The following is a 19836-nucleotide window of genomic DNA, read 5'->3' on the forward strand; positions in this document are numbered from 1 at the left end:
GAATCACGGCACTGTGACCAAACAATGTCCGGCAACTCGATCTAATCTCTTTGAATGTTTTGAATATCAGCGTAAACAACGGGGAACCGTGTCCATCTACGTGCATGACAGGGAGATTCTTTAGCTTTATTACAGGCACATTATCCATTATGTTGCCTTCAACCAGAGCAATATTCAATCCGGACTGAGTCAAAACAGCTGCATTCATCCTAAATAATTATAAACTTATGAGAGAAGCTTTCAAAGAGTAAAGTTGGAGAAAGAACAAAGCTGGTGTGTTGTGATCGGTGTAAACTTTATTTTCTTTACCGTTATGTTATTCAGTCAAGTGTAAAAATACATGTTTATTCTCTCGCATGAGTTAGCGCAAAGATCAAGTCTAAAGATCTATTTAGTGCTGCTTTGCACACGCAGAAACATCCACAATCATAGAAATCAAGACCTTTTTGAGAGCAGCTCGAGCTGTTTCGCAGTGTTTAGTCATAACGCCGTCATTTGTTGGAGGGGAGGAATCAAGGCAGCTGCTCTCAGTTTTAAAAGAAACGTCAGGATTTTAGGTTTCCCTGTGAGAAAATGGATCACGAGAGAGCCGACGCTTGTCTGTGGGAGCGGAAGTTCGGATCTCCCAACCGCACAGAAACTTTGCAGATCCTCCTGGGAGTGAATGAAAAAGGTCCAACAACGCTACACAGGAAATGGTTTCAAGCACAACGCTAATTTTTTTCCATTGACTAATTTTTCTTTTTTAATCAAATCTGCAGGACATCTCCCGTTGTGTGACAGTCACCACGCCCCCTCATATGAGCACGCGGGGGACAGTCAGACGGGTATTTTGGTTGCAGCGTTGCAGAAACTGAAGGTTTTCCAGGACCAGGCTCAAGCTGGTGTGGTAACAAATGAGAGAATCCCATTATTTCCTCTTTTTAACACTGAGCTTTTTTCCCGAGGGGTCTAGAAGGCATGAGCCATCGCCACGGTGACCACGTCCTCTCCAGGTTTGGCACTAATCCGAAGAGGCTGCTTGAAGGAGGCTGCTTTCATCATACAGGTATGATCTGTCTCCTTGCAGTAGTAAAGCCAGACGCTCAGAGTGAGGCCTGGAACGTCAGTGGAGTCCTTTATAGGGACTGGAAGCCTTGTTGAGATGGTGAGGGGTTTCGACAGGTCCACGACGTTGCCAGTGACCGTTGGACTGTCGAGCAGCCACTCGCAGCCTGGCAGAAAACAACAGCGATCAATGGGATGAAGCACAGCCCGGCCGATGGGTAAATGTTAGCATCTCCTACAAGTTTAAATTCCCGTAAAACTTAAATTTCTCTTTTCCACCAGTGATTCTAATCATTGTGCTTTGAGCACTTGCATCCATTTATATGATAATGTTAAATCTTGGTTGTTTCTTCCATAGAATCCTCAGATTATTCAGAAAATAATGGATAAATTATTAAGAGACATATTTTTACCCCAGAACTGGACCAAAACTTGATGTACAGACTAAAACGTGCCAAGGGCTGAGATGGTATTCCAAGCTTTAAGAGCTTGAAAACTCCTGACTTTTTTTGCATTAGAACCCATCATCAGTGGTTTCTTCTTGGTTCACCGGTCCACTTCCTCCATGTTCTGCTGCCCATCAGCTACACTGTTAGCATGGCATTCAGAGTACGGTTCTGACAGAATAGTCCGAAAAACCACATGACAGAGTGAGTGAGTGTGCAAATGACCAATGAAATTAGTGCGCAGAGACAAACGGGCCAATCTGATAAATAAAATAAAAACGGTGCCAGACTACCGTTGAGAGCCGTGCAGCTAACAACGTGACCAGCTGGTTACTGAACATGTGGGCTGGACTCTCTGCTGTGTTTCCTCAGCAATGTTGGCCAATACCAGGAAAATCCTAACGCGTGAAATGGTGGCGCGAGGACATCAACGTGCTGAAGCACAGAAGATATTTTCAGGGACCAATACAGACGTAATGACACCATTGTTGAAAGATGAATGACACAAATGAAAGAACACCACTGTGAGAACATAATATGCAGGGGACATGGTCAAATTCACACCAGCGGTGATTAATGAAGCTTATTCCTAACACGAGGTCCCAGGGAGGCTAAAATATATTTTGAAAAAAAAAGGACTATTTCGCTCTGCCGTGCACTTCTCACTCCAGCCATTAAAATTCCTGCCAGGGCTCTGATCTGATCAGCACAAGTCTAGACGGAGTACAACAGGACAGCGCAGGATCACGTAACATAGGCTGTTGGCTAATTATGTGAACCAAGGCATGTTGCCTTATCGCAAGGCTTTAAAAATAGCCCGCTGATATCTCCGACTCCACGCTGCATCACCCTGGACATACAGCCACACTTTTCTTCCAAACCTTCACGATGTTAATGCCAAGAGACCCCGGATCCTCCCCAAGTGTTACATTTGTTTCACACAGGCAGGAGAAGCAATTTGAGAGGAGTTAACCAAACTTTCTGAAAAGCATTTAGCAGCATTTAGCAAGATGTCGGAGGGCACAGAGAGAATAAGCTGGTTGTGCTGGAGAATGAATGTTGAGGACCATTCACCTTTTGACAGGCTCATGAGCACAGAGACCAAAATAAAAATCTCGTAGGAGAGGATCAGTGGGTCACATTCACAATAGAGCCAGTATAAATATAGAGAGCTACAGTGGTTTGCATGCAAAACAACTGTGAAAGGAAGGAAAAATACTTAAAATATGAGTCAAGCCTCCTTTAAAACCTACTGAAATTCCAGCATTGATTTCATTTTCATGTCCGAGGGGCAGAAAAGTGGGCTTTTTCTGTTTGTTTGGCCAGCCTATCATTTAAAACCCGCCAAATAACCCCAATTTCAACAGGTATTTGTTCCGTCTTTGTCAAACGCAGCTGTGCTTTTCACGGGTTGACGGTTCCCTAATGCAGGAATGATCCAATCACGCTGTAACAAGTGGGAACCAGGCGCAGCCGAGCCGCTGATCGCCGGCTCTGCCCACATCTTGAAGCAGTCACCACGGGGTTGTGGCTAAAATTGGTGCACAAAGCACTTGTGTTTGTGCCCTGTTAGCTTTTATAAAACCGAAATCTCAAGAGCAAAAGTGCAAAGGAGTGACTGTGTGTTCTTACATAAGCTGAAAACTTGGTGGGTTCAGCTTTTTACACACTCTTGCAACAATAAAACACTGTTGCTTTGACTAACTTGGTGGAATGAGCTTAGATAAGCCGTGCTTCCTGTTTATGGCAGCCATGTTTACCTCATATCTTTGACACAAAGACATTGTGATTTATTCACGTTTGCTACAGTCGGAGGCACCATTAACAGGTAATGTGCAGCCGTTGGCTGCTCCCGTCTCCTCAGCAACGGAAGAAACAGTCCGTACATTGACGTGAACAGCTTAATCAAGCTATGCTCAAACTTCGACTTCAGCGCATCGTTGCAGTTCGGTCCTTGTCCCAGTTTACATGGAGAAAATCGAATTAATGGCGTACTCCTCCTCGACACTAGGTGGCGGTACGCATCATTCAGCAGGTTCTTACGGCCCTCTTTCAAGCTCACCGATTACGTGACAGGGCGGCATTTTGAACACCAGGATGATGGATAATTGTGCAGCTTTGTTCCTCATGTAGGTAATGTAGTTTTAGAAGTTTTATTAGATAAGTGTCATATTTCACTTCTCAGTAAAGCTTGACTAAATCTCACCCTCAGCCGTGAGAGCCCAGAAGCTGGGGGCCTCTGCCGTTAGTTTGGTTCCATGCGGGAGCGTCAGGCTGAGCAACATGACCAGGGTCTGGCCTGCAGACACTTCCACTGGTGGCATTTCTATCCTGGTGGCAGATTTAGGCAGCGCAGGGGCTTTAGCAGGACCCGAAGGCGCCAAGTCTGTGCAGTCCACAGAGATGGGGAACTGGAGAAGAGAGGGATTGGCATCAAGGGGAGAGACGGACAAAAGAATGAAGCTGAGAACCTGCTGAGTTCAAAATAACTCATTAAGATGAGCAAAATACTGTTCGCAGGTCATCTAAGTGGTCATTGGTGACGTGTTTCCTTTTAGTGGAGTCAAAGGCTGAATTACACTGAAAGTATGTCAGGTTTCTTGAGTCTGAGCTCAAACTTGGTTCTAATTTTGCTTTTTTTGTTCATATTTTGTTGAAGTGGACAACATTAAAGTAACCTTTGTTGTTACAGCATTCAGGAAGAACAGTTATTAGTTTTCTTTAACAATGATCATTTAAACAAATCTAATTAAAAGCCGTTTGCCTCTGATGTAATATCCGGGTCGGGAGGTTGTTTTCTCACCGGACTGACGGTTCTGGAGTCCAGGTCCAGCACCTTGACCCGGTGGTTGTTGGTGTCGGCCACATAAAGCAGCTTCCCGCCGCTGCCGACGCAGATCCCAGCGGGTTCGTTAAAGAGAGACTGGTGGAAAGCAGGGCCGAAAGCGTCGCCGGCCTCACCCGTCCCCGCTAATGTGCTGCACTGCTTCGCCTTTGGATCCACCACCTTGATCTTGGCGGCACATGAAAACAAACGGGATTTTCAAAAGGATCCCTTCAGCAGTTGGGTTAAAAAAAGTACCAAGGTACCGTCCTTGTGCGTCAATAAGAACGAACAAAACGATTTACTTGTGACAGGGAAAATTACCTTGTGGTTGTACGAATCGGCCACATAAAGCCGGCTTTGTTGAGGAGCCCAGGCGACGCCTAAAGGATGCTGCAGTTTGGCGTCGACCCCTTTTCCGTCCACATCCCCAAAAGCAAAAAGGTTCTGGTTCACAATGTTCACAAAGGATTAAATGACAACAGGAGGACCCAAACTGCCTCCCCCAAACGGATCAGAGAGGAGAGCATCTGAAACAGCCTCGTGAACGGCCTGTTTGACTGTTCATTTATAGCAAAAAAGCAAAAAGCAAAAGGAAGAATGGAGGCTATTCAGCCGTCCAGATGAAAGATCATCATCAGAAAGTCCTGGCTGAAACTATTATATGATTAGTTTCCATTTGAAAAACACTTGAAATGAGAATATGAATGCGATACTTCTTTACCATCGAGGTTTCTGAATAATTCATAAAATAAGAGAAAATGGGAATAAATGTCTTTGAACTACATCCATTTCTTAATAAATGAGTCATTCTCGAGAAGTTCTCGAGAAGTTTTAAAGGAGTTAACAAGAATATTATCTGCTGGTAAGACATTTTGTTCAAGTATTTAACTTTTTGGGGTTTTTAAGATAATTAGGTTTTACTCGACAGTCCCAGAGGATGATCTTTTATGAAATCTGTTATTGTGCAGAGACTCGAGCCGACAGTCTTTGTCTCAGCGGGGGAGGAAAATCTGTTTCAGATTGACGTGCAGCTACGTGGAAGATGAGTTCATAATTTGGCCAAATAAAACCACATTTTATCTTCCTAACTTTGACGCATACTTCAGCGTTCAGACTTTTAATACCATTTATTCTTCTGACCCGAGAGGAACGAGGTCTTCGTGACATTGAAGGAATGAGGTGCTGTTGCTGAGTAAACTGCTTTAAACTGGAGATGCCCTTCCTCTATTCTACCGTTGACTCACCATTGGGTCTCTTTCTCCGCCGACCAGAGACTTGACGGCTCCGTCCTTCAGCGCCAGGGTGCGGACGGTGCTGCTTTCGCTATCGGCAACATACAGGCAGCTCCAGGGCTCCTCCGGGGCCAGAGCCAGGCCCGAGGGCTGTGCGAAGCTAGCTTTGTGGGGGTAGGAATTGTTACGGTTTTCCTCGTTGCCACTTCCCGCCCAGCGCAAGCACGTGCCGGCCTTCGACTCACTGTTCAAACAACACAATTATACACAAAGCTGGCTCCACTTCTTATCTTTATGTCTTGAATCAATAATATTATTACTAGGAATGTGTCAACGCTAAATCACAGGTGTGAAGAGGGGCCCCCTCTGCCGGTTGGCCGTAGAGGTCATGCACCAGTCTCTCACCTTCCTTTGGGCAGCTTCCCATCTTCCAGGAACAGAGCCCAGATCTGGTGGGTTCCTGCCATTGCTATCCACAGCACGTTACCTTCATCTCCACCTACACACACACACACACGCACGCACGCACACAAATGAATTAATGGTGGCAGAGATATGAGATATTTCAGTCATGCTTTATTGTGATGTACCATAATTATGGTTACTTGTTGATGTGGATAAAACTGTGTTCTTATTGTCGTTAAAAAACAGCGGCCCTGAGGGCAGCGGCAGCAGCCGGGGTGTGACAGACGCCACCTCCAAGGCGCTCTGCAGAGACAATGCCGTGTTGGTGACATGGACAGGAGTAGCATCTGTTTTTTTTTTTTTTTTTTTTTACAATGTTCAGGCCTGTCGTGATCGCCAACTGGAGGACTGCCAAAGCCATTAACATCCCCGGCAGGTGACCAACAGCCTCTGTGTTACTGTCGTACATCACAGTTCAAACCGTTTGAACTTCGGTTGATCGTGCATATGGACAACAAAGCATCAATATTCATCGGCTGACTGGATGTGCGCTGACAGAGGCAGCCCTCTGCATAGTAACCGGACTCGCTCAGGCAGATTAAATGGCTTGATCCCTCTTTGATCTTGCACTCTCAACATGTTGACAGTCCCTCTAACCTGCCTGGTCACCACAGAATCCAGGCCTCGGGAACTACATTCAATTCCTGCCGTCCTGCCTCGAACCTGCCTCCATTAGCCGAGCTGTGACTTGAAAAATGGCCAGACCCCGCAAAGTCTATTCGCAGGGAGGAGGGGGAGGAGCGGGAGGATAGGCAGCCGGGGCGACCTCCCTCTTGGGTTTATCGATCGTGTCGGAGAGTACAGAAAGGAACAAAATATATAGGAGTGGGGGGAGGGTCAAAGCACAATGGTAGAAAGGGAATTGGAACACCCACCTGCAGTACCAAGAGTCACATCCCAAGGAGAACTGATTGGCTGCTCAGGACCTGGTGCTCCGCCATCTTTGTCCGTGCCTTGTTCGCCCGTTCCAGCGAGCGTACTGACTTTTCCCGCTGACAGGTCAATCTGATAGACACAAACAGAAGCATTTAGGCATGCAGATAGGCATCATGGGAGATACGGCTGAACAAAAAGAGGCGGTGATCAGCGGGACCTTTCGGATCAGGTGGTTTTCTGTGTCGGCCACGTACACAGTGTCCCCTTTGATGGCCACACCCTGAGGCGAGTTAAAAGAAGCTTCTGATAAGTCACCATCTTTCCTCCCGCTTTCAGGCCCTGAGACAAAAGTGAATAGTCAGATTATCCTTCAGACACGATATCTATTCACCCAGCACAGATGCTCTCAAGACTTTGGTTTTAAAATTAAAACGGTCAACTTAAAGCACTTCCAGATTTCAAAACAATTTTTTCTTGTCTTTAACTTTGCTGCTCAAGAATTTATCATGAAAAAAGCAATTTCTGTTTCAGTCATTATTTAAACATGTGATATGGTCTAATGTGCTGTGACTCCATGTAACAAGCTTGTCCCCAAATTCAGTTAATAGAGGATATGCGGTGTGGGCACAGCTTAATGGCCGACTATTTTTAAAGATTTGATCGCCTGTTTAAACTTCTCATAAAAATCTAATTGCTAATACTGTGAGAACAGAGACATTTTATTTATCTAGGGGGAATGGACTGATAAACAAGGGCAGGTCAAAGAAGAAAAATATTTTTGCCCCCTTGTGTTGCCAGAGTTGGCTCAGTGACAGTTCCCAGCATGCCCCCTGCTAAGATTAACCTTCGTGTTGGTCAAGGCCTGTAACAGGTTCCTTTGAGGACTTGAAAAGGCAAACAAGCACTCTAAAAATATCAGTTGAGTTTAATATTGTTCCTAAACACAGCTTTTCCGCAGCCTCCATGTGTTTCCTATGTTTTACCTCCTATGACTTGTAACAGCTGCCCGGTTGTGGACACCATTAGAACGCGGTGATGGCCGGTGTCTGCTATGGCTAGTCGCTTATTCCCGTCATCTATGGCTATTTTCCCTGGAAATGACAGGATGCTGGGGGGGAGGGAGTCTCGAAACAGCCTGATCGGCACTGTGTGCGTCTTCAGCAGGCCTCGCTCCTTGTAGTAACAGAGGGCGGCGGCAGAGAAAAGCATCTGTTTGTCTCGGTGGCCTTCGCCCACCAGGGAGAAGAGCAGGTTGCCGCGAGGGCCCAGGAAGACGAGCGTAGGCCAGCAGGACACCTCCAGCTCATGCCAAAGACACGCCTCGCTGTCATTAACCACTGGATGGCAGATGTCGTAGCGGAGCACAGCGCTGCGGATGTTGTCCAGGACCTTTGAGAAATTGGCAGCAAATAGACACAAAATTAGGAATTTAAGCCGCCTGCTTTTTAAATATAATGTTAAATGTTATGTTATATGTCAAACCGATTAAAACATTTCAATATATAACTTGGGAAAATGACCAGACCAAGGCTTTTAGCTTCGCTCACAGAAATTCTTGCTGGAATGTTTTTTATTAGAGATCCCTTAAAAAAATCCAAATTAACCAAGAGCAGGGAAAACACTTACCTTTTCATTAGGGAATTTAGCTGAGTGCACTCCAACAACAACCAAGCCATCTGAGGGAGACACAAAGACATAAGAAAAAACACACAATAGGAGTATTTGATCGACTAACTGAGCCCATTTTTCTGCCCTTCGCTGTTTAACATAATCGAGGCTCTGAGAGACACTGACTGACACGGGCGAAATGTTTTTTTTTCTCTATTTTTTGCTCCTGCGCACACAAAAAAAGTCACTAGTTAAGATGTATAGGGCAAAAAAAAAAATCCATCACTGTCAAAAAAAGGCCTCGATCAGCCATCCAATGGTCATCAGAATGTTTTAACCAGCGTCATGCAAGTGATTTAGTTCCTCGGACCTCCGAGAACAATACAAGACAATAAAACAATTAGATTGATTTACAGCTTTGGACATGAGGAACAGATGCTACAATGTTATGCAACCAAATTGCCCGTAAACTGCTGAAAACATGTGTTTGTCATATTCCTTTGAACAAACTCTTCTGTAGAAACGCTACACAAGTAGCCTCACACAGCTGATATCTCAATTTGTTTACTTCCTGTGTCTCAGCTCTCAAATAATTAATGCCTCGGTTTGGTTTTTTTAATTAGTCTCTTCAATCTAAATCAACTTGGTTCATTACAACCTAAAGGCTTTACAGAGACAGACTTCAACAGTGTTGAAGTTTCGAAATGTAGAGTAAAACGATGTTGAAAACGGATGCAGCTTTACAGCTGCAGCTGCAACGCCAGGGTAGCAGTTTGTTAAAATGATCACATGCGTTGGCTCGTTGTCATTAACACTGTAATAACGTACGACCATCAGCGGTAATAGAGTAGCCACACTGAAAGGAGCTCCTATTTGTGTCACAAATGCTATCGCTTCCATTTCAAACCGCCAGATTCACTATCTGCAGTGGATTTCATCACCCACGTCGTTTGCCAGGCAATACAGCGCCGGCACAGATTGCCATGGCGATGGGCGGGTGGACTGAGGGAGCAGCTGGGCTGGGTGGCGCCCACACCTCACTGACCAGAGCAGTAAACAGAATGTACCCACAGCGGTGCCAAAGATAAGCACTAGGCTGATAAGTGAAATGGTGGTGACCGTGCACGTTCTCCCTCGGAAATTTCAAGATGCGGCTTCCTTTCATGATCTCTTCTAGGGCCAGCGGGAAGGCGGAGCCAGTGGGTTGTGAGAGCGCTTAATGCAGCGTCGCCATAAAAAGCTCCATACAGTGAACAGCAGAAGGTTTCAATTATGGCCACCGCGCTCAGCGACAGCGCTCACTGGAAATATATTTAGTTAGCTATTCACAGCTCAGATAAGGACCCACGTGCGCTTGGAAACAAAGTAGCCCTGGTGTGCTGCAGCTTCTGTGCCCCAGTGACCTTAAACATGTCACTGTGATGCAACAGAATCAGAGATGTATTTATGGAATTGCTTTGTCTTGCCTGGAGACTGCCCCCCGTGTGGGTCAGTGGAGCTGCTGTGTAATGGAAGAGGGCCTTAAAATTGACTCTGGTACACTGATGCTGCTTTTATTTTGTTAGGCATCGCAACTTAAGAGAAATGCACAGTCGGCAGCAAGAAAAATGAATTGTTGGAATGGCAAGTAACATAATGTAAATGCAAATATCAGGACTTTTCTTTAAATGGTGGCTTGAAGAGTTTGATGTCCAAATTGGTTGGTTTTGGAGCGCTGGCCCAGAGGGAAGAGACACAAGCTTGTGACTAGAACGTTCCTGATTCAAATCCATGTCCCAACAGGGTGGTTCGGGTGTGTTGCATTGACTTTCTCCACCCTCAACTTAATCCCCAAATCTTCTCCAGGAACCTTTGGTTGCTGCTCACTTAATCTCACTGGATACGTTTGAAAAAAAAAAAAAAAAAGTCAATTCAGAGACAATCAGTGTGGTCTTGGTTGAGAATGACATGGCAGTTTTCACCTTGACGGCTTTTCAAAGCTACACCAGAGTCAACTGCAGAACTTGGTCTCAATGAATAAGTCATTTATTCACTGGCGTGTTGTTCCTGCCATGTTAACAATGGTGAACAAGCTCTTCCAAATTAGGTGTCAGCAGAAAAAGCTCCATTTTAACTCACTCCATTTTAACTCACTCCTTCTCTGGTATAATAAGCATGCTAAAAAGGCCATACCTTCAGCAGAGTACTTCTTCTCTAGCTGGTGCAGGTCGGGCAGAATGTGCAGGCAATTGATGCAGCAATAAGTGAAGAAATCCAGCAGCACCACTTTACCAGCAAGCTCTTTGTTGAGAGACAGGGGGCCCTCTGTGTTAATCCATTCCAAGCCTGGAGCAAGAATCAAAGTTGGAACATGATACTGTTATCTTATTAATTATATTTAGTCACACTGCAGGCTACTGGTTTACAGCTGCCAAATCTGCCACAGGACTGATGCGGCTTTTATGATATTATGAAAGAGGCCGAATGATTCAAAATAGTGATATTAAAGTGTTCAAAGCTTCAAATAAGGGAAACATTTTTTCCTTCCTGTCACTAACATCACATGCTCTGCAGATATACTTTCAATTCAGGATATAGCAGGGACAAAAAATTAAGAAAAATTCTTTGTTTTGCAATTCCCACATTTGGTCCTCAGCATAAGAGATGGGGACAATCCACGGTACTGATCTAAACCTCAGCTTTATGACATCAGGAAAAGGAATATTTAGGAAAGTCTTGTTTTCTGACACATAAAAGAATGATCTGTCTCTTGCTGACACAGCATATGCACATGGCTAACTGAGCAGACTGGTACTGGCTGTAAACATGGCACTGCTGAGAGCAGAAAGCTCAATTTTTGATTAATTCCTATAAAAAAAAAATGTTCAAAAACAGCACCTGTAACATAAATTGAAGAAGAAAATGTTAACGCTACTAGTCTTAATCGGGTTGCTTTGCAACTCTGCATGTCCCCTTACAAATGTAGCACATTGCCTACTTAAAAGCTGAATAATGACTACAACAATTCTCAGTATTGATCTTAAGAAGCACGCCAAAGAGAAAAACTATACACCCAAAATCAGATATTTCTGTTCTGGTTTTTTTCCATTTACTTTACTTTGGCTGGACTCAGTGAGTACCTGACATCATAAATTTGCTGTACATTTAAAAGAATACCAATGCAAGCTTAAAGCTGTGTTATTACAACCATTTAATAGCCTATAAATGAAACTCTTCTGCTGATAATTGCTGTTCTACACCCGAATAGGTGTATGGAAACAGGTTCCATACCAACACAGGATTAGTTACTGTGGTCAAAGATTTTGTTCTTGAATTCATCGTTTATTCACGTTCATCTTTATTTATATATCATCTCTTACAATTCTAGATTGTCTCGAAGCTCTTTACTGAAAGTTAAAGCAGTTAAAACCCCATCATAATGAATTGTGCTTTATTTAATCACAGAAGAGTAGTGTATTTCTCTATCTTAAAATGTATTGTTGGTAAAAATCGAACGCTGGTAAAGAATGGAGCTGCTAAAGTCACAAACAAGTCCAGTCGTGTCAAGGAATTGACTGTTAGCAAACTCAAGCCGAACTGTCAAAGTGCTGCGGAGACCGCTAAGACGGCTGTAAACAGAGTTAACCTGGCTGGAAATCGGGTATCTTCAGGTCGTCTCTTTGGTCCAGCGTTTTCAAATGCTGGTAGACGAGGTCCTCTTTCTCTTGCTGGGTCTTGGCTTCATCTAGTGCGCAATCCAGCTGACTTTGTAGAGGAAATAAGGTGGAGAGGCTGCACTGAGACGCCATGTTTCTGTCAGCGAACTGTTTAGGTAAAACCACGACTGTGTCCATTCCAGATGATTCGACACGACGAAAATATTATCCTGAGAAATATTACTAACTCCGTTTTCCCTGAACAATTGGATGAATTAAACATTTTTAATCACAACTACACACACATATTCTCCGATCAGTTTTTATAACAGCGACTTAATTCAGTTTGGCAAATTGTGTGGAAAGTGCTCGTGTGTAGGTGCTTGTCTTTACTTCATTCATTGTCAGTGGCGGTAATCGCCAGCATGTCTTTGCATAACTCTCCGTGCTTTGTAGCTAAAGGAACAAAAAAAAATCTGTCCATGGCCTCTATCCATTGTGATTACATCTTTTTTTATGTCCAGCAACCGCGGTATGTTCTTAACTATTAGATCTTGTCGAGAAACGTGGGTTTTGAGGACAATCCTGGTGGGACATCTGAGTTTCCTTTTGTCCAAATGTCACAGGAGGACGACTCCGAAAATGAGTTTTGGGATTATAAACCACTTAAGAAGAAAAGGAATAGACTGTCTGCACGATCGTATTCGTCTGCAAGAAGTACAGCTGACAAAGTCAACACAGTCCAACCAGCTGACAGCAGGAAGTGCGCTGCTGTTGACGGAGCAGGCCGCCAAAATGATTCTTCTACTAACAGTAACGGGGATGAAGATGCCCAGGATCCTTCTGGAGACTTTTGCCCAATATGTCAGATGCCCTTTTGCATTTTGGTGATGCAGACGCCCAGATGGCATATTGCTGAATGTCTTGACCTTCTGAGGGACACATGTGAAGGTAAAGACAAGACATCCACTCTACTTTTATAGATTCTCATGGTTTGAAAAGTAGGGATAAAACCATATTTTCATAAGCCATAAGATGTCTGAAGCCACAATCAGACTCAAAATGTGCTTTATTCATTCAACATGCACCACTAATAAAATTGGATTGTAGATTTTTTTAAATGTAAAGATCAGTCAGTACATATTCATCAACATGTAAATATGCATGAATTTTATATAATACGAATAATAACAATAGAAGCACAGAAAGCAATGAAATAATTCATGTTACTAATACAGGCCGGCAATTAAGAGACCAATGGAAAAGTAAACTTTTTTAATAGATTATATCACCCTATTGCGTAAGGTTGTTAAGTGCTAGTGCTTATTGCACAGTGGTGTATTGCTCATATTTTACACAGATGTGCAGGTGCTGCTGCAGTTAGCATACATAGATTTTATGGAAGCATTATTGCCATACTTATTCGTTTGTGTGCCTTAAGTCTCTGATCGGGTTTGTCGCCAGCCACATCCCCAACTGTACCCCAACAAATAAGCCCTGGCAAATAACACACAAATACAAGGTACATGCAGCACATCCAGGGGAAATTTAAGATTGATTATGATTGCAATCAAATTAAGAACAAATTTAAAGCTACTCATCTTCTCTCGCAACTAAATCAGAAAGTCATTTATACTGTTAATTTGTTATAATTTTGTTTGTGATTTTTTTGTTTGCTTTATTTTCATGACTTCTGGCATTAGAGATTATTAAAATCAATTACAAACATACAAACATGTGCTTTTATGATTTTTATTGTGTGAGTCACTGCATTTTTTGGTACTCTTTCCATTCCACGTGCTTAGTCTCTGTTTTTTATTTGTTCATTTCTTTTTTTAAACAGAATGTTCAGATGGCCTTCGATGCTTCTCCACTAATCCAAACCATTACAAGAAGTTCAACCACACACTTCTGGCCCACAGTCGAGCAAACAGCAGCTTATCTCTTCCAAGTCAGTCTGAAGAAGGAACTGGTGAGAAGAGCGCTGGCCCAGGACTGTCCATCAGCGAGCTGAAAGGTTTTACCTTAGAGACTTCACAGGAGAGTCTCTCTACTTTATCCAACTGCAGCGATTCCCCTCAAAGTAGTCAGACCAAAACATCTTCCAAAATTACCAATGGCCTTCAGCTCCTGCGTTCCCCAGGCCCAGAGGATTTTAAGAAAAAGAAAGGCTGGTCGTCGTCAGCTAAAAGGCAGAAGTCAGTCAGTTCTTCCCAGGAAAGTAAAACCCACCTTTCATCCACTCCTCTGAAGGCTGAGAGAGAAGAGAGAACTCAACATTTACTCAAATGCGAAGCTTCTCTTAACACTAAGGACTCAATATCCTATTATCCTATTTCTGAGATTCCTGTTGAGAAGGAAGTTAGAGATAGTGAATTTAGAAAAATGCTTTTTAATAAAGATGCATCTGTAAGTGAACATGAAGACTCAGTGGAACGATTAAGTGACTTTTTCTCAAGTGAAGATGAGCTACTGGCTGAATTCATTGATAATATGGAGTCTAATTATGTGCAAGCACAAGCGCATGCGCCCTTAAAGATCCAGCTGGAGTCAGTTAGCTCAGGCCTGCCCACTAATCAGCCAATTCAGCAAGCTGCTTCAGATTTTGATGAAATCGGAGCTGGTCTCATGGTAAAAAAAGAAGCTCCTTGTAGCTCAACCAGTCTTAGTAAAAGTATCATTCAGTCTCCACAAAGTCTCGTGTTGGAGCGCCTCAGAGAAACGATTCAAGGTTCAGTGAGCCTGAAAGACAGCTTAGACTCAGGGGGGCCTCACACAAGTCCTCCTCAATTGTCTTCATCTGAAAGTTCTCAAACCATGCCACCACAGAAGGGCCACGCCAAGCCAGGCCAGGCGTCCTGTCTGAAGCAGATGGACATTGGAGTGTTTTTTGGCCTCAAACCACTCAAAGAAAGTGAGAAAAAGGTTCAAAGTGGACCGAATGAGCTTGATGCTTCCGCTACACTGGTGATGGGGGAAACCTCAGGGGGACAGAGGCAGCCACGAAACAACAGGCAAAGAAGAAGCAAGGGTGAAGCACCTGCGGGTACCTCCAGGGGCTTAGGGGTAAACAGCCTTGTGGATGATCAGGGAGAACTGAAAAACCACAGAAGAAGAAGATGGAACAGAAGGAATGCTGATGGAGAAGTGGAGCTACCACGCTGTCCCTTCTACAAAAAGATTCCAGGTCTGTGCGTTGTTGCATGTGTCACACTTTACTGCTTGAATCAGACTCTTCTTTGTTGGCCAAGTACATTCACACATACGAGGAATCGATGCTTTTGCATCTGTAATTTTTTGTTGTTTTAACAACTCTATTTTTATTTTCTAATTTTCTTCAGGTACAAAGTTTGCCATAGATGCCTTCCGCTACGGGATGATCGAGGGCATCACCGCTTATTTCCTCACACATTTCCACTCAGACCATTATGGAGGTTTGACCAAAAGCTCCACATTTCCAGTCTACTGTAATAAAGTAAGTTCTGTTTTGTAAAGATTGAGATCCCAAGCATCATCTCCCTCAGTTATTTCAGTGTATATCAGAAAAGGGAAAAAACAGGCAGCAGTTACTAAAGACAATCTATGACTTGATTGGGAGAAATGGGTTTAGTGTGCTGACTTTTTATGGTAATGTTCTTTTTCATAATTGGAAGGCTTTGAAATATACATTTTATCCTTTTGGAGGGGTCTCAAAATAGACCTCCCATTTAACCATGCACGAATATTTACAGGACATTATCAGCATGTGAATGCTAAATAATTATATCTATAAAGTGGAGTGATTGAATGGGTTCCTTCATTGCTTGTTATTGGGGCCCCTGTTTGTGCAGCTTGTTCGGTAGGTCTTGGGTAAGTTTTGGGGTTGTTTTTTTTCCTCCATGAAGTATCAGCAAAACAGATTTTCTACATTTGTGTATGATCTGCGGCTGCTGTCCGTGTTTGTCTCGTGGTCAGATTACAGGGAACTTGGTGAAAAGCAAATTGAAGGTAGCGGAGCCGTACATCCACGTCCTCCCCATGAACACCCAGGTCACTGTGGAGGGGGTCACTGTCGTCCTGCTAGAAGCCAACCAGTGAGTTACCCACTGGACCTCAGGCACAGGCTGGGGAACACGTCTGTAATAGTTTTGAAGCTTCAGAAGAGACTTTGCACAATAAAAATGTTGGTTTAGGGCAGTACTGAAGGCCCTGAGCCCCAGCTCACCCTTTTAGGGTGGTTTTGCTCTTTTATCCATTACTTTGAAGTTACTGATCGGCGAGCCCTTCGATCCAGTTCTAACTTCAATCCTCCTCTTGTTGTTCCAGTTGTCCGGGAGCTGCCATGCTTCTGTTCTTTCTGCCCGACGGCCAAATCGTCCTCCACACGGGAGACTTCCGGGCCGATCCCTCGATGGAGCTCTATCCCGAGTTACTCAGCTGCCGCGTGCAGACTCTTTATCTTGACACAACGTGAGCTCCCCTTTCCATCCTCATAGGCTGGAATATGCTCCCATTTGAAATGGCATTTTTTCTGTTCCAGTTACTGCAGCCCCGAGTACACGTTCCCCACACAGCAGGAAGTCATCAATTTTGCAGCCAGCACTGCTTTCGAACTGGTGGCGCTCAACCCGCGCACACTTGTAGTGTGTGGATCTTATTCTGTGGGAAAAGAGAAGGTCTTTTTTGGTGAGTTTTTGCACTAATTTTATGATTAATAGCTGTTGCATTTGGAAAAAGTGAAGTAGTGTCACTAAAAGTCTCAGTGTTTGAGTTTAATGTACATGGGGGGAGGGCTTCTTTTAATGTTACTGTAGAGCAACCTGGCCTTTCCTCTTGTGGAAAAGGTCATGAGAGCTGACAAATTGAAGTGGGAGTGGTGTGGGGAACAGGCGGATTAGTCTGGTTTTAGAAAAAAAGTGCTCTCTGTGTGTTTTTCTCATGTGAAGACAAATGGTCTTCTGACGCAGGACTTGGAGCTGATGGGTGTGTGGTCACATAATCAAACAACGTGAATTCGTCCTCTTATCCCCCTGTGCCCTGATAATCTTCACATGAAACAAAGACTGATGCAGTTACTTTGAGGAAAAAGCAGCTTTTACGCAGCCTTGATGTAGTTGGGACTAAATGCAAGCTGATGGATTCCCCTCTGGTTTTACCTTTATTGTGTCCTCTCTTCACAGCCCTCGCAGACGTTCTGGGGTCTAAAGTGAGCCTGTCCAGAGACAAATACAACACCATGTGCTGCCTGGAGTCGGAGCAAGTCAAACAGTGTATAACCACAGATTGGAAGGCAGCCCGGGTCCATGTTCTACCCATGATGCAGCTCACCTTTAAAGTGTGACTCAGCTGATTTTTAATTTGACATAATTCATTAATATTCTGCTTGCTAAGTAGGATACCTTTGATTTTTGATGAATAAAAATGGCATATTAGATTATACACTTCCTTCAATAGGTTTTTCATCACTTTGTGCTTGTCCTTCTCAACTGGCTTCCAGAAACTGGAGCAACACTTGGCCCGCTTTTCCAGCCAGTATGATCAACTGGTGGCCTTCAAACCCACAGGATGGACATTCAGCCAGCAGGTGGAATCGGTGGGAGAGATTGAGCCAGATGTCAGTGGCAACATCTCCATCTATGGTATGACTTATTAATTATTAAAAAATAACAAAACACTATTTACAATTTCACACACACTTCAGTTTAGGTTAAGGTTGTACTGGTTGATTTTGCCTTTTTCAATTTGGAACAGCTTGAGCTGTTACTGCTTTTATTAATCAGACTTGTGTAAGTATATTCTTTTAATTTTGCAATCACATGCTGACCTGCAAACATGGCCCTCGTCCTAGAAATCATTGTCCTCATTCCATTTGCTCGACAGCGCCCCCTTCTGGTCAAAAGCGTTGTGACGGCGGAGCTCTTGAGCTCCTCTGCTGACGGAGCTGAGATGCAGCTCCAGCTGCCATCATGTGAAGTGGTGCTTTTAAATGTGCACAGAAATTCATGATTCAAGTGCTGAAATTCTGTATTATACCAAAACAATTGGCTGATTTGCTTAGTTTGGGTTTTTGTTGAATTGACTATTAAAATAAACAGTTATGAAATTTGTTTGGGGGCAAAAGAAGTCTATATTTTCAGATATTATCATTTTTTGATACCGTTGTAAGATCAAGTACCAAACCTGTGGAAAAAAACCTGATCCTAAAACAAATTTTATTTAAAAAAAAACACAAAAAAAACACTTGCTTTTAGTCTGTGGATTTGCTGATTTATTTATTTTTGTTGTTGCCAGAATCCTCCAGGTTTTGTAGTCTTACCAGGTTTTCCGGCTCATTTCCTTTAAAAAGTACGAGCGTTTGCTGACAGTGGATATAATTTGTTGTAAATGCAACAGCCATCTGGCTGCAACCTCCCATTACCAGCGAGAGGCTTTTGTGATGCACATCACGTTTAAATGGTTTGTGTATCAGTCAGGCAGACACCAATTTGGCCTCCCCCCTCTTGGCCCATATTAATCACCTCCTTGATCTTTGCAGTCGATGCTACTCCTGCTCCCAATATTGTTCTCTGCATGTGGGGGACATCGCGTGTGGCTACGATAGCCTTATGGGTTCTGCTAGGCAAAATAATAATGGAGGGGCATGTGGGAAGAAATGGGAGCAATTTCCAAAGATGTAATGACAGATTTTTAAAGCAATTTGTTCTTCAGCAGCCACCATGTTTTTATGTTTGTTTTTTTAATGAAGTAACTGGGAACTACTAAACTACTGCAGAAGCCAGTGAAGCATTTCTGCTGACCTCAACCCCTGAATAAATCCTTTCATGTAAGCTGCGACGGTAACGGTCTTTATTTTTGTTGACAGGGATCCCTTACAGTGAACACAGCAGCTTTGTGGAGATGAAGCGTTTTGTCCAGTGGCTGCAGCCGCTCAAGATCATCCCCACCGTCAACAATGGCAGCTGGGAGAGCAGAAGAGCTATGGAGAAGATCTTTGGTGAATGGCTCATGGAAGCTAAAGCTAGGCGCTAACTAAGTTTACCTCGGATTTCTGAGCTCTAAACGTTGGCAATTAATGAACAGAGGGCTCAAAGTAATGCTGGATAACCTTTCAAGCATCACGCTTTTGTCCCCAGGCTGAACTAAAATGACTGAATTTGTGAGCAGGTCCGGGGTCAAACCATGTAACAATTGGACGTGACATCAGTGAACTGGATTGTTTTAATGTGATTGAGGAATAAATAAATGTTTTATTGCCGTTTTACTTCACATGCAGCCTCGTCCGGACTGCTTCTGGGACTTGGCTTCCACATTCAATACCAATGTTGTGAAGTGGTTTCGTAAGTGCAAACTTGCCTTGAAGATTCTCTGGCAGATCCCTCAGTATTTATCTCCAAGGCAACAGACGCATGGTGTGGAGATTAGAACGTCCTCTCACTAAATGTGCCGTCTGTAAGGTTCAAACTCCCGGTACGGAAAAGGTGAAATTTTGCTGCAGCTTCCCAGGATGAACACATGAATCTGCTGGTATTTTGGCATCGAGTGGCTGGATGTTTAGCCGCCCTTCATAACGCGAAGCATTAAAATGCAGATTGGCATCAGTTTGACATCTTTCTCTGCACCAAAATGGAGTCATGCTTACGCTCATCACCCGCTGTGACGAGGTGACAGATGTTATAACAGCTGTATATTTGCCCCCTGCGAGTCATTTTCAGAGTCGCTAT

At 43.7% G+C, this 19836-nt stretch overlaps 2 protein-coding genes across 3 annotated transcripts; one reads left to right on the plus strand and one right to left on the minus strand.

The window, feature by feature from the left end:
- Positions 1-276: 276 nt before the first annotated feature.
- nhlrc2 (NHL repeat containing 2) lies at positions 277-12316 on the minus strand. The gene is made up of 12 exons (XM_011606307.2): positions 12127-12316; positions 10674-10826; positions 8520-8569; positions 7877-8282; positions 7111-7232; positions 6893-7022; positions 5958-6051; positions 5565-5796; positions 4642-4764; positions 4297-4506; positions 3700-3904; positions 277-1214 (listed from the first exon to the last, which is right to left on the minus strand). Exons 1-12 carry the CDS (start codon positions 12287-12289, stop codon positions 952-954), a joined length of 2151 nt encoding a protein of 716 aa, XP_011604609.2. The 5' UTR covers positions 12290-12316; the 3' UTR covers positions 277-951.
- Positions 12317-12554: 238 nt separating this feature from the next.
- Positions 12555-19381, plus strand: dclre1a (DNA cross-link repair 1A (PSO2 homolog, S. cerevisiae)). Of its 2 annotated transcripts, none has more exons than XM_011606319.2 (9): positions 12555-13087; positions 13980-15323; positions 15478-15611; positions 16091-16209; positions 16442-16585; positions 16656-16801; positions 17296-17450; positions 17613-17754; positions 17996-18222. In XM_011606319.2, exons 1-9 carry the CDS (start codon positions 12754-12756, stop codon positions 18049-18051), a joined length of 2574 nt encoding a protein of 857 aa, XP_011604621.2. In that variant the 5' UTR covers positions 12555-12753; the 3' UTR covers positions 18052-18222. The 2 variants fall into 2 exon arrangements, with proteins under 2 accessions (XP_011604621.2, XP_003961638.2); XM_003961589.3 differs by lacking the exon at positions 17996-18222 and adding an exon at positions 18978-19381 and having other exon boundaries at positions 12558-13087.
- Positions 19382-19836: the final 455 nt, after the last annotated feature.

The sequence above is a fragment of the Takifugu rubripes genome, chromosome 1, assembly GCF_901000725.2.
Source record: "Takifugu rubripes chromosome 1, fTakRub1.2, whole genome shotgun sequence".
NCBI lineage: Eukaryota > Metazoa > Chordata > Actinopteri > Tetraodontiformes > Tetraodontidae > Takifugu > Takifugu rubripes.

What these genes read in the sequence shown, in the direction of transcription:
- dclre1a (XM_003961589.3), top strand. Translation starts at nt 12,754, where the DNA reads ATGTCACAGGAGGACGACTCCGAAAATGAGTTTTGGGATTATAAACCA. An exon ending in TTCCAGTCTACTGTAATAAA is followed by an intron (nt 15,612 to 16,090) that starts GTAAGTTCTGTT and finishes TCTCGTGGTCAG; the next exon opens with ATTACAGGGAACTTGGTGAA. An exon ending in ACTCTTTATCTTGACACAAC is followed by an intron (nt 16,586 to 16,655) that starts GTGAGCTCCCCT and finishes TTTCTGTTCCAG; the next exon opens with TTACTGCAGCCCCGAGTACA.
- nhlrc2 (XM_011606307.2), bottom strand. Translation starts at nt 12,289, where the DNA reads ATGGCGTCTCAGTGCAGCCTCTCCACCTTATTTCCTCTACAAAGTCAG. An exon ending in AAAACCACCTGATCCGAAAG is followed by an intron (nt 7,023 to 7,110) that starts GTCCCGCTGATC and finishes TGTGTCTATCAG; the next exon opens with ATTGACCTGTCAGCGGGAAA. An exon ending in CTGGGCTCTCACGGCTGAGG is followed by an intron (nt 1,215 to 3,699) that starts GTGAGATTTAGT and finishes GTTTTCTGCCAG; the next exon opens with GCTGCGAGTGGCTGCTCGAC.